This window comes from Tasmannia lanceolata, unplaced genomic scaffold (genome assembly GCF_043159265.1).
Source record: "Tasmannia lanceolata isolate RefF3 unplaced genomic scaffold, GAP_Taslan_0.1 ptg000020l, whole genome shotgun sequence".
In the NCBI taxonomy this organism is placed as follows: Eukaryota; Viridiplantae; Streptophyta; class Magnoliopsida; order Canellales; family Winteraceae; genus Tasmannia; species Tasmannia lanceolata.
This window is the reverse complement of record NW_027518697.1, coordinates 27,078,453-27,097,428: the sequence shown is the minus strand read 5'-3', so window position 1 is coordinate 27,097,428 and position 18,976 is coordinate 27,078,453. Positions and strand designations below refer to the sequence as shown.

Sequence of the window (18,976 nt, the reverse complement as noted above, 5' to 3'; positions counted from 1 at the left end):
TACCGTAGGGATTAATTTTATTTATATCCCTACTGATTTTCGCACTTGAGGCGCGCTCGGGAAGGCGGAAAACACAAATTCCGAACTCATTTTCCAGTAACGCCCCTGTTTATTTTTTAAAATGGCAAAATTACCCCCAAGAGGGTAAACACGCCCTAGCCTTGAAGTTATCGATTTTTTATCTTTCCCTCTCTCCCGTCACAACCCGTAACCCTAACCCACAAGTAGCCTCTTCTGGTTTTGGCAAGGAAACCCTAATCCTAACCCATAAGTAGCTTCTTCTCATTTTGGCTTGGTTTTGTGGGAGAAGAAGGGAGAAGGAGAAGAGGAAGAAAAAGAGAGTTTGAAGTGTAAAATCAGCCATCCATTTCCACCCATCCTCTCTCCCTCATCTGTTTTCTTAGGGTTTATAAATAGACCCTCTTGATCACCACCTCCATCTTAGCTATCCATTTCCACCTCCATTCCTTCCATCCAAAAGAAGAAAGGTGTTCTCTAATTTTCTTAGGGTTTAGAGAAGAGCAAAACAGCAGAGGCACTTTTAGGGTTTGAAAGAAGAAGAAAAGAGGAAGGGATCTAATTTCCCTCTCATTAAAAAGGCAAAATTTGTGGTGCGAAATCATCTAGAAGAGAAGAAGGATTCGAGGGTTTCTGAAATGTAACTTTCTTATTTCTATGCCTGACATTGCTGATTCGAATGAAAACTTGCTGATTTTTTTTTTAAGTAGTGGAAAACTTGCTTTATAGAATAAAAACTCACTTAAAACCCCCACAAGACACACTTATGTTAGAAAACATGGCACTCGTAATGGGTTACTCTTGACTGTGTTGAGGTTCAGCTTGATTATTTTGAGATTTTGAATATATTCAAGAACTGATGGTTGACTTGAAACTCTGATATTTTGATTTCTGTGTTCAACCTGGGACAATGAAAGGCTTGTATAGATTTTAAAAGGTGTTTCAACTGAGTAAATAAAGGGCTTACAGATTATAGAAGAAGGCATTGGAAAATATTTTTAAAATAAATAGAAAGGGCTTTTACTTTTTTAATATGGGTTTTCCGAAGTAATTTTGTAAATGGCAATGAAAATTGTTTTATTTGAGTTTTTATAAGGCCGTCAAGTCCTGTGTAGGCTGTACCGCCCTTGCTAACAGCAGCCCACACGAGTTATTAGCATCTTGTTTTTCTTCCACTTCTCATTATCTTCTAACTCGTGTCCTCTCAATTCTCTCCGTCTTACTTAGTAAGCTATATTTTTACCCTCAGAAAAATATGGCCAAACACCATATAATTTATCAAGAAAAATAAAATAATAAATCATCTTTTTGCTTAAAAGAAAGAAAAATGTAATATACCATTTGTCGCTTAAAAGAAATAAAAAATATATGATGGCGAATGAAAAATAGAGTGGGCAAAACACAGGCAGGGATATCCCAACCGTTCATTTGCCGGTCATTGCCGTAGATAAGGTCACAGATTTCCTACTCCCATCAAGCTATCCAATTATGTAACTCACGAGTATTGAGTAGTTCGAACTCTTAGGTTTAGTGTTCGTCTATCCCGAGTTCTGGATCTCCCTCTCATCTGTTCTGAGTTAGGGATGGCGTATTGGTCCCCCGCCAAACCCCAGCTTACACACCCAACAGAAAAGGAAAAAAAAAAGATATTCCCGTCATGCAGTAAAATTTAACAAGATTAGGACAACAAATAATATCATGAATTTAACGGAATATTTTTGCCTAAAATAAAATAGGAAGGTATCTGGACTATGTTTCATAATCTCGAAAAAAATTCGGGACTTTATTGTTTTATCAAGAAATTGCAAAACATTAAAAAAATAAGGAACATAGAAACATGTGATGTGCAGTTACAGAGTCTCCATTGATCTGTTTTGCTTTAAACAATGAGAAGACAGCTCAAGGGGGGAACATGAGAATTCTTGCCTTCAGGATGAGCTCAAGACAGCTTATGAATATAGACATTAGAGGACTCCACTCAGAATGTGATAAAAGTTTCAAGAGGGTATGATCAAAATTCAATAGAAATCAGGTATCAATTAATACATACCAGTTTGTACTCTTAAGTGATAATTTAATTGCTTATAGACATCTTAGCTACTCCGCAATCAGATGTCTATGCTTCTGCAACGGCTTGAGTCTGTTTTATTCTCTTGTTATCTTTCACCTCATTCTGAACTGTATCACCTTCATCTTCTCCGACCTTTCTAACTTCGATCCGAGCAAAAATGGGCTTAGGTTCTTCCATGACCTGACCCGTTTTCAGCCCTCCCCATTTGGCATCATTCTACAAAATGAAGGGCATGAAATTGATCAGAAATCGAATTGGTGACCAACAGGGAGGATGAGCTACTTGAGAAAAAAAAATATTAATAATAATTCATAAACCAATCTCATACTAGGCCAGCTTACAAAAGTAATCTGTAAAAGTTTCAATCAATTTTCTTAAAAAAGTTCATTTGAAGATCAATACAGAAAGGTCTTCAACTGAAAGGAGTTAAAATTAGATAAGTCATTCGCATTTTTTTATGAGTAAAAAAAAAAGGTCTCTAAAATGTTTCATTTATTATTTTATTGTGATTTAGTTTGATTTTTTTTCCTGTGCTCGATTCAGTTAAACTCTAGAAAAATTGTAGCAGTGGGTCCCGGTGCTCGTGATAGAGGTGGAAATCTTATTCTTGTTGCTTTCAAAGAAGGAGACTCTGTTCTTTTGCCTGAATATTGAGGGACTGAAGCAAAGTTGGGCGAGTAAGTTCCTTTTTGTCTTCTTCTTCTTCATAAGGTCTTGAACAAATATTTGGTGTTGGACTTGGAGGATTATTCATAAAGCTTGCAATCTTTGACTAGTAGATTCCTCTCTATCTAATATTATTCATTTGCTAGTTACATCAATTGAATGGTTACTGCTACCTGTAGACAAGGCTTGCAATTTTCTAACTGATATAGGTTTTTTCTTATCAAAACTTTTTTTCTATTGCTCCTTGTGTTTGAAAACATTTGTTTCTCGACAAGTTGTCTCACAATCATCATAATTTTGATTTGCTCCGTGATGGCCGACTCTTTCGGTTTACTTCTTATGGCACTCATATATAGCAACCGTAGGCACATCCGTTGGCACTTCTAGGTTTCAAAAAGAGTGAAGAAATACCGTGATTCCTATATGAATCAGTTTCACCACATTGAGATCCTTTGTAAATACTCTCCATCCAAATTGCAAGCCAATCCAAATCCCAACAGTGAGGAACAGTCCCAGAACCACACTCAACTGCAAAATAGAACATACTTAGTATTTTCAGAAAATATAAGGACAAAAAATTTCTGATCAATTGCGAATAATTAACACAGAAAATAATTACCTAAATAATAAAACAGAGAGACAGAGATTGTGTAGAACTATTTCTGTTTGAAAAGCACTATACATGCAGAACTCGTGATACGGTAGCCATTGCCTTTTCATAATCTTTTCTAGCGAAAGCACTAGCAAGTATTGCCTGCAAAGAACCTAAATGTGTTAAACTTGGATAGGAATGTTCCAATTTTATGCTAGCTAAATTGGGTTACTCCATAACAAGTTTTGACTTTGAAAGTTCGGGATCTCCTAAAATAACTGATTGAGAAACATCTCCTAAATTCCCTGACACAGAAAGATTCCAAGAATTCCTTGTAATCCTGTATCCATCTACGGATTGGCAGTTCTGTAATCCTCAATGTTGTCTCGTCAACTTCCTCAATGATCCCAGTGATGGTGTAAGATTCCTTTGTTGTCGATTTCTCAATTGTTCCCTGATTTGTGTCAAAACATTCTACTGTTTAACATTACTGAAGAAATTAGTCGAGGATAAGGGAGGGTGACCTTGAATCCTTTGTACCATGGATACATGGGCTGCACTGGCTCGCCATTTAACAACCTTTTCAAATTTGCAACAATATCTCATGGGTTGTAATTCGGAATGTAGGAGCTCCAACCAGTTCCAGATTGTAAAGGAGGGTATGTGGAAGACTTTAACGCTTTTTCAGGTCCCAAGGGTTTGAATTATCCTAAGGGGGTGCGAATTTATCATTTCCCAAGAAAAAAATGGAAATATAAATCAATAAAAAACCCCAATCTTTTTTCTCTTTTTCACTAACTTCATTGATAGCCCCATTCAAAGAAGGCTACTGATATTCGCACTGCCATGTTTTTATGATTGCATTAACTTATCTTGTCTTTTATTATTGGGTTTTGTTAATGAGAGGGCACTCTTTTAGGTGCTTTGGAAAAGAAATTTTGCAATCATTTTTCACGTTGTTTGACACTTTTACAAATGTTTTTTTGAATTTTCTATCAAAAAGATGTGTAAAATTTCTTTTCCAAAGCACCGTAGGGCAGTCTTAACAAAACCCTTTATTATTTTAACAGCTGTCAAACTTAATTACAGTTCCCAAAGAATCTTTTTTTTAATAGGTAAGCTGGGTTTCCAACCTCTAAACTCATGGTTGAGATACAAATCCTCAACCACTAGGCTACAAGTTTACCCCCTTGTTCCCATGTGGGTTCAATAGATTGTCCATCTTCATTCAAATAGTCGAGAAGCATATCATCATCTTTGGGGAACAAAAATCTTGAACAAAAATCTTAGAATAAATAGTCAAAGTTATTTATGTCTCAATTTATGATCATAGTTATTTAATTCATGAACAGATTTCAGGACCATTAGAAGGTATAGGAAATGGACAAGAGCTGGTTGAATAAACAAAGGTATAACACGAATCATAGGCCTAGTAAAATTTCCAAATCTCGTTCAATTTTAATCGGTATAATTTTAATAGTTAATGTAAGAATTACTGGATTGTGTAGGAATTCAGCCGAATACGTACATGGGCTAAAAGATTTTCTCGAATACGCTTTCAAGAATAAGTGTTTTGATGGAAAGATCTTGTGCCCATGTGAGAAATGTGCATGCACGTGCTGGGTGAATGCTAAAGAGGCGAAGGTGCATTTGATAAGTGATGGAATGATGAAGAATTATACTTGTTGGGTTTATCATGGAGAACAGTCATCACATTATACCTCTATTAACCCGAATAGCATGGGTGTGGAAGAGGAAGTGAATGATGACATGCATGAGATGCTGAACGATATGCAGGAAGCTGTGCAAGGGATTGATCCAACAAATGAAGATGGAGGGGAGGGGGGTGCTGATGAAGCAGCTCATTCATTTTACAATTTGTTAAGGGATGCTGAACAAGAGTTGTACCCTGGTTGTAAGATGTTTACGAAATTATCTTTTATAGTTGAGTTGTTTCACATAAAATGCCTATGTGGATGGACTAATAAATCATTCAACATGCTACTTGAGCTGTTAAAGCGTGCTTTTCCTGAGGGTGTATTGTTGCCGAAGAACATGTATGAAACGAAGAAAATCATTCGGGAGTTAGGACTCCATTACGACATGATTGATGCATGTCCGAATGACTGTATGTTATATTGGAGGGAGACTACCAATCTTAGCTCATGTTCCAAATGTGGTACCTCAAGATGGAAAACGACTGAGAACAACACAGTTAATGAGGGAACAAACTCATGCAAGAAAGATAAAAAAATTCCTGCAAAAGTTCTTCGCCATTTCCCTTTGAAAGGTAGGCTTCAAATGCTATTCATGTCATCAAAAACATCCTCTCACATGAGATGGCATCACGAGGGAAGGAAGGATGACAGTGTATTACGACATCCTGCCGATTCCCCTGCATGGCAAGATTTTGACGTTCAACACGAAGGTTTTAGTTTGGAGCCTCGCAATGTTCGTCTTGGCTTAGCAAGCGATGGGTTTAATCCATTCCGGAGCATGAACATTACACATAGCACATGGCCCGTCATTCTTATTCCATACAATTTGCCGCCATGGATGTGTATGAAGCAACCTTATATGATGATGTCTTTGCTCATCCCTGGCCCACATTCACCTGGTAATGCGATTGATGTGTACTTGCAACCATTGATTGAGGAGCTTAAGGAACTTTGGGTGGATGGAGTAGATACTTATGACCACTCACGAAAGGAAACCTTTAGAATGCGTGCAGCACTTTTATGGACTATTAGTGATTTTCCCGCATATGCTATGTTGTCAGGCTGGAGCACTAAAGGGGAAAAGGCTTGTCCTTGTTGCAATGTTGACACGCGTTCTCAGTGGTTAGCTCATGGGAAGAAGTTTTGCTACATGGGCCACCGACGATTTCTTCTGGAAGATCATAAATTTCGATCTAACAGAATTCAGTTCAATGGTAAACAAGAATGGGAATCTCCCCCTAGAAGACTGTATGGGTCTGATGTGTTGAAGCAGCTACAGGGCTTAACATTCACATTAGGGAAGGGTCAGAAGAGGAAGAGACAAGAGAAATCACCGAGGAAGAAAAAATTACCAAAGAAGAAAGGTTCGCTAGGGAATGAAAATTCACCGAAGAAGAAAAAATTACCTAAGTTTAAAAATTTACTTGGGACAAAGAAATGGGTGAAGAAAAATTCACCGTGGAAGAAAAAAAGTATCTTCTTTGAGTTACCATATTGGAAAACTCTTCTTTTGCCTCACAATCTCGATGTAATGCATATTGAGAGGAATGTCGGTGACAAAGTGGTTGGTACATTATTGAATATTACAGGAAAAACAAAGGATACCGAAGAAGCTCGCCTCGACCTAGAAAAGATGCATCTAAGGCCAAGAGATAGCTTCGGGATGACTAGGAAACAAAAGAAAGTTTTCTGCCAAGTGTTAAAGCGAGTGAAGGTTCCAGATGGGTATGCTGCAAATATTTCAAGATGTGTGAATCTTGAGTCGTTGAAGATTTCAGGATTAAAGAGCCACGATTTTCATGTCTTGATGCAACAATTACTCCCGTTAGCTATACGGACAACGTTATCCAAGAAAGTCAGTTCGGTCCTTATTGATTTATGTAATTTCTTTAGGGATTTATGTTCTAAAGTTGGCACGGGAGAACAGTTTGAGAGGCTAACGTCTCAGATTGCCGTGATGCTTTGTTGTCTCGAGACTATATTTCCACCTGGCTTTTTTGATATTATGGTGCACCTGCCCATACATTTAGCATACGAAGCGAAAATAGCTGGCCCCATACACTATCGTTGGATGTACCCCATTGAGAGGTAAATACTTAACATTCAAATTAGTTATTGTTGTAATTGTACTGTTCAATCTACTAATGCAGACATAAGAATATAATGTGTCTTCACAGGTACCTCTTCACATTAAAGTCATATGTGCGCAATAGAAGTCGTCCCGAGGGATCTATTGCGGAAGGGTACCTAGCTAACGAATGCCTCACCTTTTGCTCAAGGTATTTGCAGAGTGTTGAGACACGTTTTAACCGACCATTGAGGAATGACGATAATAGGGCACATGCTCTCGAAGAAGAAGTGTGGGGTGTGTTTAAACACACGGGTCGTTTGTTTGGTGGTCCTGTCATTGATGATCTCGATGAAGCCACATTGATACTAGCACATAGATATGTGTTAAACAACTGCAATGAAATCGATGAATACCGTCTGTGAGTTATTTTTTTAGCTTAAGAAACTAATTTATGTTGCAATACATATTATATCACCTTTGAAGCTTAAACGCTCTTGCAATTCATTTGTAGTGCACATCTTGATGCCATTCGGGATCAACATCCTCGTGATCAACATTGGGACATAGAACGCATTCACAATGCAGAATTCCCAGAATGGCTTAAAGGCTACGTGAGTAAATAATATAACACTCCCATTGCAGTCAAATGCTTTGTGCACCTCATTAATTCTTATCAACTTGAAATCTTATGTTAAATAGGTTCGGAAGTTACGGGATGAGGGAAATGATCCAGTGTCAGAAAATCTTCGGTGGGTGGCACGTGGGCCATCACAAAGGGTAAAGAAGTACAGTGGCTGTCTCATAAATGGTTTTCGTTTTCATACAAAGGCGCTCGACAGGAAAAGGAAGACGCAAAATAGCGGCGTAGTCGTGGTTGCGAAAACCCCAAGCTATGCAAGTAGAAAAGATAAAAACCCCATTCATGAAGACAAGAGTTACTACGGTGTTTTGACCGAGATTATTGAATTGGACTATTATGGAAGCAGGAAGGCACTGCTATTCAAATGCGAATGGGCTGACTATCATGCTGATAGAGGGATCAAGAAGGATCCCTTAGGATTCACACTTGTGAACCTAAACCATTGTCGCAAAGATGATCCTTTCGTGTTAGCGTCTCAAGTAGAGCAAGTCTTCTATGTAGAAGATCCCACAGATAAACATTGGCATGTGGTTAGGAAGACGACGCCTAGAGACTTCTTTGATACACCAGAGGAAGACTATAGAGATGATTTTGAGCCTGTAGATGAGAGCGATGCGCCTTGTACTGATAATCTTATAAATATTTGGGAAACGTCGGAGTGAAGAATGGGACATACACTATCACTATGATTATATCTTTTTTTGTAATGAAGATACTTCATTTTTGCATTTATATGCTTCTAATTTTCTTTGTATCTTTTTTTTGTAATGAAGATACCTCATTTTTGCATTCATAAAGCTTTAATGCTAATAAAGTTAGGCCAAATCACATGTGTATATTGTAGGCTTGTAGCAGTTTTCTTGCTTCCATGGGGAAAAGGTATATGTGCTCTCATCAGTGCTATATTATTCTTTTATTTTATTCCAGTCAATTCCATGTTTGCTGAATTGGGTCTTAGTCTTACCATGAAAGAAGAAATAAGCATTTGGGAATTTGGGATGTATATTTAATTTAAGTTCCTTCGCATCCTTGTGTTTTTTTGCTATGCATTTAACATTAACTTAATATGACAGACCGTGAAAAGAGCGAGGGAATTAAATATGTCGCAAGCTCGAGAAGAGGGGGTCACCCAACCTCTTTCACCCCACGATTCAATGGACGTACATCAACATGCATCCCAAGCCCAAGAGGAGGGGACCTCATCAAACAAAAAGAAAAAGAATCCTAGGGGACGTACAAAATTGGATCACCTATATAAGATGGAAGGTCGCTTACCTGTCAACCTAAACAAATTCAAACAAGTGGTTGGTAAAAATGCATGCAAATGTGGTAAGTTTCTGGGTGTAATTGCTAAGATTGGTTCTATACTACCAATCAATGTGTTTTCGTGGAAGAATATGCCCGAATCAAATAGGGAGGATGCTTGGAGTACACTGCTGGTATATATTAGGAAAAAGAGCTTATTATCTTTGTGTGGTTAATATATTATTTTATCATATGTTTTAACTACAATGTAACTACTTTTAATTTAAACATATATATGCAGGAGAAGTTTGATGTACCTATAGATGGAAAAGACTGGGTGATGATCCAGTTAAATGAGAAATGGAAGTACTTCAAATACACACTAAGGAAAAAGTACTTCGATAAAAGCAGTGAGGAAGTTTTTTTCCACCTAAACTCGATGGTATTGTCGAGTCTCAATATATCGCTTTGTGGAACTATTGGAAAACAGATGACTTTCAGGTATTTATTTACTTCTCAATTAGTAAACTATTCTTGGAAGGGTGATCTTCTCAAAAAATTATTTTATGAACTCAATATTGCAGACAAAAAGCACCGCAAATATTGCAAATCGCAATTCCTCTTGGATACCACACACCGCAGGTTCCAAGGCATTCGCTATTATAATCGAGGAAGAGGTAACTTTTTTATTTGATGTAAAATTTGTTGAATTTGTTTTATCTTAATTAATAAATATTCTTTGCTCTTTTATGATGTTGATAGGAGGAGACAACAAAAACCACATTACCACGAGATGAATTATGGATCAAGACACGTACAAGCAAAGATGGGAAACTCGTGACTGATTCGTCTGAAGATGTTGTAGTATGTTTATAATGTGCTCCCCAATTTCTTAATTAGTTTATTGATATCATAAATTTGTACACTAAAAATATTTGCATATTGGCATTATTTTTACACTTAAAAGTTGGTTAACTTTATTTCTTCCCTTTTTGATAATATGCTCTTCACATATTATTTGGATTGTTAATGTAGAAAAAGATACGTGAGCTTCAAGGAACACAACCTATGGATATCTCTCAGGGTAGCACGGCTTGCAATGGCGACATCCTCTCCCAAGCTATGGGTCCAGATACACATGGTTGTGTGCGATGTTTAGGGAAAGGGCCAACCCCATCAACTCTATGGGGCAAAAAATCCCATCGTGAAACGACTAAGTCCAAAAACGAGGTAATATTACAAAATAAAGTAGCCAATTTGGAAGAGGAGCTGAGGCAAGTGAAAGAGATACTCATTCAAAATGTAAGAACATAACCTTAGTCTCTCTCTCTCTCTCTCTCTCTCTCTCTCTCTCTCTCTCTCTCTCTCTCTCTCTCTCTCTCTCTCTCTCTCTCTCTCTCTCTCTCTCTCTCAAAGGTTCTTCACAAAAGGGATTCTTGAATAATTTCCTTTTCTTCTTCAACAAATCACACATCAAGGATCTTTGGGGTGTTCTTTAGGACTTCTTCATCATATAAAAGGGTGCGACAAAGCGAATATCTCGGTTTAGCAACCCAAGAGACAAGAAGCGTGATCAATGGTGGGATCTTTATCTTTGTAATATCAAAAGTAGAAAAGCATGCTAGGGTTTTACTTTCGATAGATCAAATCAATGAATTTTTCCTTGAAATTCCAGTATGTTATAATATAGACTATAAATTTTCAAAATCCAAAATTTCACCAAAAAGTTAATTTTTCTCTATTTAATAATGATTTTCTTTCGTTTTTTATTCAATATGGATTTAAATTGGATTATCAAAGCAAGTGTTTGAAAACGTGGGTTTTTTAAAAAAACTGATATTTTTTGGAATTTCTATAAAATAAAATACTACTGGAAACTTAATTTCCAATCGCGGTTTGGCCGTTTTAATTTTCATTCAATTTTTCAAAAAATAACCCTGAAAGGGGTTATTTCTTGATGAACAAAACCAAACGTATATCAAACCATCTCTCAAATTTGTGAAATTTTGTTTCCAAACCAATCTTTTGTTTTCCAGACCACCCAAAAAATTTTGGATGTTTTTGAATTTTCTTAATCCGGTTTTAAATTATTTTAAATTTCTTCCATTTTTAATAAATATCTACAGGTTTTAAAATTGATGAAACTCTCCAAAATTAATGTTCAATAATAAATTGAATTTCTTATGAAATTTATTTTTCAAAAAAAGGTTTTTTTATTTGTTTTCTAATTGCTTCTTTGTTTTACGTGTCTTAATTCTTTTTTATATTAAATTAATGAAATTTCAAATCTTTTTCTTAGAAACCAGTAGTTTAGGCCATTAGAAGGTTAGTGAAAATTTTTCAAAAGATTTTACAACGGTTTAATATGATTTCACAATTTTTTTAAAAAAAACGGGTTTTAATTCCTAGGAAAAGAAATCCCATTTTTATTCAAAAATCAATTTTATGGAGGAGCATTAATTATTAGGTCTTGAAATTTTGACAGTAAATCATATAACCTATTTTATATCTATTGGAATTTGTACATGATTTTAGGATACCATTTAATCTAATGTTTAATTGATTCATTTATTTTATCTGACTTTTGTGTGAATTTTAATTGGCATCAAATCTTAATAAACACCTTTGAAATGTTTACAGTAGTCTAATACCATGATTCTATCTATACTATAACAGTTTTACTTGATTTGAGATTCGTATGCTATGAGTTGATTTGTTAATTTGTAATGTGACCAAAATTTTGGAAATTCAGAAATTGATAGTAAAAATATTCAAAATTCATGAAACTCTTCCAGTAGTCTAAAATCATTCATATCTTGTTCTTGAAAAAGTTGCAATGAATTTAGGGTTCGATTACTTAGGGTTACTGTGTAATCCTAGCAATTTGGTCTTAATGTTAATAAATCACAACTTAATAGCAAATCAACACAAAAGTCAGTGAAAACTTTTTGAAAATCTTAATTTTTCATCATATATTTAACCTTAAAATTTTTTGAAATAGAAACCCTAGAGGTTATAGATTCCCTTTCTAAATTGACTATGCTGTGACGGTTTAATTGCCGAGATCGCATTCATAATCGTATACTAATTGTGATCGTTCCTGCATAATTTGAGCATGTAAATTATAGTATGTTGTTGGCTCTGAGGTCCACTGTCCACGAAAATCCTGAGAATCATGCCAGGTAATAATATACTATAATTTATGTGTTAAATTATACAAGGATTGAGAGGACGATGCCCTTCCATGGATGCAACTCGAGGCCGAGACTTGCGAACCATAGAGCCTTTGGTATTCCTTAGATGTTTAAGAATAAAAAATACTTTGAAAAATCAAAAATTATTAAGTCCAACAAATCGAATTAACTCGATCCGCGTCTTAGAAGCTGTTGGATTACGGTCTCCTATCGTAGGAACCTTTAGGGCCCCTTAGGAACACTTACGTCACGTTATGTCCTAAGTTTTAGGGAGTCCTAGAGTTAGGAGTCCAGCCTCATCACGGCCGTTTGCTATGGATAGCAACCGTGCCATAGATCTAGTTATCATAGTCACCCAATTTTTTCCTAGGACAAACCTAGTTACCTAGGATGTAGGTTAACCTGCATTAGTCTAAGGGACAACTTGCACTTAGATAGGATCATATAGCATCTTAGATGAAGTCCTAGGATAATAAAATCTTCAACTTGAACTAAATAATTTCTCTTAAACTGTTAAAATAGTCAATCCAGTCTAGATCGGTGTTCTAGATGAGTTAGGCATAAGTAGCTTAGTTCAGGTGTACCGAACTACGTCGACTCTTATCCCAGTGAGGCTTGGGTACGTAGGGAGCTTGGATGCTTGATGGCATACCAATCACGAGTCGGCCCCACACACAAATGGTGGGGTTTTGTATATTAGTTTTTTTAATATATAAATTATTAATTAAAGTATGTAGGATTTCCATCAAATTAGCATTTTAGGCGAATATTTACTTAGATTGAATTCAAACAAATTAAGAAAATCAAGATACACATTAGGGAATACATTGAAATTAGATCTTAGGATGCGTGTCATGTAGTTCGCACATTAATATATAATTAAATGAGCCATTTAAAAGAAATTCAAAAGAGTTAACTTTTAGAAGTGAAGACCGATTATCGGGCAAGAATGGTGCATGTGGTGGTAACTCCCCATACCTTCCATTCTCGTAACTAGGTAACGAGTCTAGATTTCTGGTCAATTATGTGTCCTAGATCCCTCATCTAGGTAGCGACTCTGTCACTCTCTTTTGTGTGAAATTCGGATTGCTTTAGTGATCCCAAGTTCACGGAAAATATAAATTAAATCACACCTTGCTAGGCTCGGCGGCTTACCCCTGCCCTTATGGGTACTGAGTTGCACGTTTGTTTGCACTCTGTGGCTTGGTTGCTGCCTGCTTGGTTGGGTAATTAAAATCAATAATAAAAAGCACACGTCATTCGCGTGGGTACGAGAGACCAAGAGAGAACGTGGCGGCTCGCGCCCCACCCCTCTCGCGGGATCGGGTCCCACAGATCCGCCCGTACCTTCCAGCTTCTCCTATTCTACTTAGATGGATAAAGGACCTGGTTGAGCAAAAGGGCACGGAATTTAGGGCAACGATCCGCCCGCGCCTTCCAACGCTCCCCCCATTCCACTAAGATGGATAAAGGACCTGGTTGAGCAAAAGGGCTCAGAATTCAAGGCAACGGTCCGCCCGTGCCTTCCCACGCTCCCCCATTCCACTTAGATGGATAAAGGACCTGGTTGAGCAAAATGGCTCAGAATTCAGGGCAACGGTCTGCCCGCGCCTTCCAGCGCTCCCCCTATTCCACTTAGATGGATAAAGGACTTGGTTGACCAAAAGGGCTCAGAATTCAGGGCAACGATCCGCCCGTAGCTTCCAGCTTCTCCTATTCCACTTGACAAAAAAATAGTCTAGTTGGGCAAAAGGGCTCGAAGTTCAAGGCCACGGTCTGCCCCCGCTTTCAAGTTTTTCCTATTCTGCTTAGAAAGGAAAGTCTAGACGAATCAGGAGACTCATGTCGAGGTGAGGATCCACGCTTAAGGGGATGGATAAAACAGCAATGCATCACTCTATACTTACTCACCAACGACACCTCCCCATCTTGGTTAAGGGAAATTCAAGAGACATACCTACCCTACTCAAACTAACGCAGGAACGCACAAGAGAAATCACACAAAACAGACAGAAATGGCAAAAAGTCTATTCATTGATAAAGTCATGGCCCACAGGCCTACAAAAAGTCGGGCCCAGAGGGACCCCATCCACCATGGGCTCGCAGGCCCTACAAACTATGGCCTCTCTGGCCCCACCAAATACAACACACAAAAAAGAAAAAAAAGAAAGAGGTAAAAGAGGAGAAAATGCCCTTAACCAACGGGACCTTTAGACATCATTTTTACTTTTCACAAAAAAAGAAGAAGAAGAGAGAGGCACGAGTTCGACCAGTGAAGTACTGGCCGCTCGCTCCCTCCCCCGAATTTTGTTTGACCAACTATTCGAGGAGTTCTCTTCATCGGAGAGGTCTTCGTCATCTACCCTCTCCTCCAAAGAACTCTCTAGGAGGGGATCCACCTCATACTTACTTGCTGCCTCAGCCCCCGATTCTCCATCTTCAGGCCGTCAATCCCCACGCTCATCTTAAGAACACGATCACAGAGCTCCATCTCCTGACGATGAACATGGGAGAAAAAGGAGCGCTTCTTCATGACATAAGTTTCGGGAGACTCACCCTCACGGGGTGGAGAAGGGATCTGATGAGGAGGAAAGCCGGGGGGAGGACCCGGGTCCTTCTTCGCCTTCTTCTTATAGCACATAAGGTCCTGATCTGATTCAGAGCTGCTAGAGGCTTGCACAATGATGGGGCTCTTGCCTTTGTCGCGAGAAGATGGACCAGCAACGGGTTTAGACATTTTTTTTTTTAAAAAAAGAAAGAAAAGGGAGGGAAAAGAAAACAAAGAAGGAAGAAAGCGGAAAAGGAGAGGGGGGCTTGCGGATAAGTACGCACCAGAGCCTGCCTCTTATAAGTAAAGATGAGGCTCTTGGGCCACAAAGTGAAGCGACGTGCTCGACACGTGTCCCTCCCCTACTGAATGGTCAAATGGTAACTCATAATTACACCAAGACCCCTCGAGAAGGCACCGCCGACCAAAATGCCTCGCCTCTTCGCCTTCCCAAGGTTCTCATAATTACTCTTGTCACCAAATTCTATGACCGGATAAACGAACTTACTCGGACCAAAGGAGTAGGGAGGTATTATAATGGGTAATAAATGCAGCGAGGCTGTAGGATCTCGCCACGTGTCGCCTCTACATGATGGAGATCTTAGCCACAATCACCTGTCATTATGAAGAGTATTAAGACACGGCACAACCACAAAACCCTGCCATGTGTCATCTTCTTATCACCAAAATCTCGCCCATAATCACTCATCATCACGATTATAGAGAGGATTATACACAAGTTTAGCAAGCCATGCACGCCGCTGATACTCTGCTACCACCAGATTAGCACCCAATCCGAGGAAGGAAAATCTTTTCTCCAAAATGATTAAAAAGAGCCACGTGGCACACAACAAAAAGGATTTGCATGCAAAGAAAAAGGATAAATACGTGATCAAGCCCCCTAAAAGAGGGCCGATCTTTCTGGTTTGAGAGAAAAAAGAAAAACCTAAGCCAGACAAGAGGACACCATTAAAGACAAGCTTTAATTGCCCATTAAAGTGACCATATCTAGAAAGAGGTGTGGAAAGAGGGTGTTGGACGCCCGCTCCCTCCTCTCCCCACATCCCATAGCCAACATAACAGAAATAGCCTATGTTTGATTCTGGTAACCTAGTCACCCCTTCCATTAATCTTGTTGTTCTTTTATGCGATTGAGCTGGAATCTGACTTGGGTGTCGAAGTGGTCATCCGACACCCACCCCGGACCCCCTGACCCCTTTGTTTGTGATTGTAGATACTGGACGGAGGCTCTCTACCCACCGCACGATCACAAACCCGGATTCTGGCACCATCACACATGACCTATGAAAAGAAATCGAGACCCAAGCTTAAGGCCATTCGTTCATTCAAACCCACTCCAAGGGGTCCACCCGGTTACATCATATCATTCCCTTAGTTGATCCCACTCAGCAGCCCACTCCATAGCCTTCGTCTAAGCTAAAATTCCCCATCTAAGCTACCATACCTATGATTACATCCCCATTACCATATCCACATCCTCACCCCTGTAGCCATTGCCATAGACCCATACCATATCTCCACCATCTTGTATCCAAACAATCTGCCCCATATTCCAACAGCATGCTTAACCTCCTTATAGCAATAACCCCATCCATCATCACCCCAATCTCTCATAGCCATCTCATCACCTCCTATGTAATATCCGATCCACCACCCCACTAATCCATATGCCTTCAGACCCCATCCATCCACCATCCCATTAATCCATATGTCATCAGACCCCACCCATCCACAATCCCATCCTCCATGGTTCTCGCCCCCATCCAAACCCCAAGCCGCACCCCACACGAAAAGCCGCATTCCACCCAAGCATAAACCAAACCGGGCCCAAATCCGCCTAATTCGATCAACCCCACCGTCAACCCAAATCCGCCCAATTCGATCGACCCCGCCATCAACCCAAATCCGCCCAATCCAATCGACCTAACCTAACCCCAACCCAACAGACCCACGCCCAACATTTGAGTTAACTCACCCATGCCCAGCCTTCACCTAGATTAGTACCCAACTCATGCCAACCTTATCCTACTTTAGTACCTAGCATGTGCCCAACCGAGCCTAGATTAGTGCCTAACCTGTGCTCCAACCCGTGCCTAAAAAGTGCCTAACCTGTGCTCCAACTCGTGCCTAAAAAGTGCCTATCAGCGCCCAGGATGGTGCCCACCAGTGCCTATTCTGGTTTGCACCTAATGCATACCAGCGCCCAGGATAGTGCCCACCAGTGCCTATTCTAGTTTGCACTCAATGAACACTAGTGCCCAGGATGGTGAACACTAATGCCTACGCTGGTTTGCACTCAGTGCACACCAGTGCCTCAGATATTGCTTATCCCAAACGCGTCCGTGCCTAATGCTAGCACACAACTAGTATGCACCAATGCCTAAGGTAGTCCATATCAAATATGACTAGGTCCACTTCCAACTCAAACCGAGTTGCACTCACTCTTCCTCTAACCAAAACCAAGTCACACCCTTAACTCGCGCCCTAACCCGTACCCCAAAGCTGCACCCTTACCCGTACCCCTACCCAAGTCGTAGCCTAGCACCTTACGCCACCTACCCAACCCAAGCCGCACCCCATCCATCTAGATCTTCCCCCTACCATTCAGTCTTTACCCAATTTTAGTGGCCCCCACTTGGTCGATTAAGCCTGACCCAATAGGCCGACTTGGCGTAGCCAACCTAAAACAACCCAATAACCTCATCTACATATTTCATTCAGCCATGCCCCATCAGACCTACTGCATCCAACCATCATTTGCTCAGTCCATAACCCATATATCATTCATACATACCCATCCATCCATCATCACTCTTATACGCTAATACCCCATCTCATAATCCACACCCCACCATAACATTTACCCCATTCCAGAGCATTTTATCCGATCTTCACTATTTCTCATCTCATAGTACACTTGTAATTCCAAGGGTTTCCATGGGTTAATCATTCACCTTACCTTCCTATTTTGATGCTAGCAAACCAAATTGATTAGCATTTATGGACTGATGTGTTGCTTTGAGGTGGTGTGTCATATACAGGAATTTCATACCATAATCGCCATTACACAACTCAACTCAACACATGGCTTGTGGATACAGTCACACATGATCATAGAGCTTTCACCTACATCGGAGTCAGCACCATTTGGAGATGATCAAGTTAAGAAGCTCAAGATAAAGATCCCTCAAGCTACCTAGCAAGTGTTAAGAAAGAGCTTGGAGTTGAACATGCCATGGTGACACCTCAGGTACCTCAACATGCAGTGAAGATTTGAGGACAAGTGAAATACAAGTGTCACAATCCAAGAGGGGGGGTGAATTGGCCAATTAAAAAATCGAGGCTTAATTAGATGGATTATCAAAAACACTTTATTAATTAAACACTAATTAATTTAACCCTTGTTCAAATTAATCACAGATATGAAAGTTAGGGTTTAGATCTTACTTTAACATGCATTTACTAACCCTTCAATTTAAATCATAAATACAATTTAGGTTAGAGTTTACCAATCACCACAGTGTACAAAGGAAAGGATGAGAGAAAGCACCTACAAGGTACAAGATTTATAGTGGTTCGGTCTATCACAAGACCTACTCCACTCTTCCAAGTTTACCTCCTTGGGCGCTCCACTAAAATAATGAGATTCTTCAAAGGGCGAATCTCCAAGCCTTACACCCAACTCCTCCAATCTTCAAAGGGAACACACTCTTTTTGCATGAAGCCTTGGCGAGGGATTACACCCTCTAACAACGTCTTCTCCTTTCTTAACGGGCTGAAGAGTAGACCCTCACAATGTCTTCACCTTTGTTAACGGGCCGAAGAGAAGACCCTCAAATACAATCAAGAAAATAAAAGAAAAACTCTCTTGCCTCTTGATAGGCGGATTACTGTTAGCCCAAGGGTTCCCCATGGGTTCATTCAATCACCTTGTTTTGATGATTAACAAACACAAATTGATTAGTCTTTTATGGACTAATTGTTTGCCTTGAGTGTTGTGCTATACACAGGGAATTCACATGTCAATCCATGCTAACACACACCGCTGATAGCCTATGCTTGAAGATGAACCAAACAAAGAACAAAGGAGCTAGAGCATATTTGGACAAACCATACCATGGAGGATCAACCAAGGAGAAGTTCCACACAACCATCTCAAAGCATTGAACAAACAAAGGAAGATCAATGAAGG

The 18,976-nt window shown here is 39.3% G+C and overlaps 1 protein-coding gene across 1 annotated transcript; it reads left to right on the top strand.

Moving 5' to 3' along the window:
* Positions 1-3,888: 3,888 nt before the first annotated feature.
* On the top strand, positions 3,889-8,438 carry LOC143853928 (uncharacterized). Its single transcript, XM_077363624.1, has 6 exons — positions 3,889-4,006; positions 4,700-4,718; positions 4,856-7,153; positions 7,243-7,554; positions 7,648-7,747; positions 7,836-8,438. The coding sequence occupies exons 1-6, from the start codon at positions 3,889-3,891 to the stop codon at positions 8,436-8,438; spliced, it is 3,450 nt and encodes a 1,149-aa protein (XP_077219739.1).
* The last annotated feature ends 10,538 nt before the right edge of the window (positions 8,439-18,976 follow it).

Bases quoted from the DNA above. Each gene is read 5' to 3' on its own strand.
- LOC143853928 (XM_077363624.1), top strand. From the start codon at position 3,889: ATGGATACATGGGCTGCACTGGCTCGCCATTTAACAACCTTTTCAAAT. The intron at 7,154-7,242 runs GTAAATACTTAA...GTGTCTTCACAG, and splicing joins TGGATGTACCCCATTGAGAG to GTACCTCTTCACATTAAAGT. The intron at 7,555-7,647 runs GTGAGTTATTTT...ATTCATTTGTAG, and splicing joins GAAATCGATGAATACCGTCT to TGCACATCTTGATGCCATTC.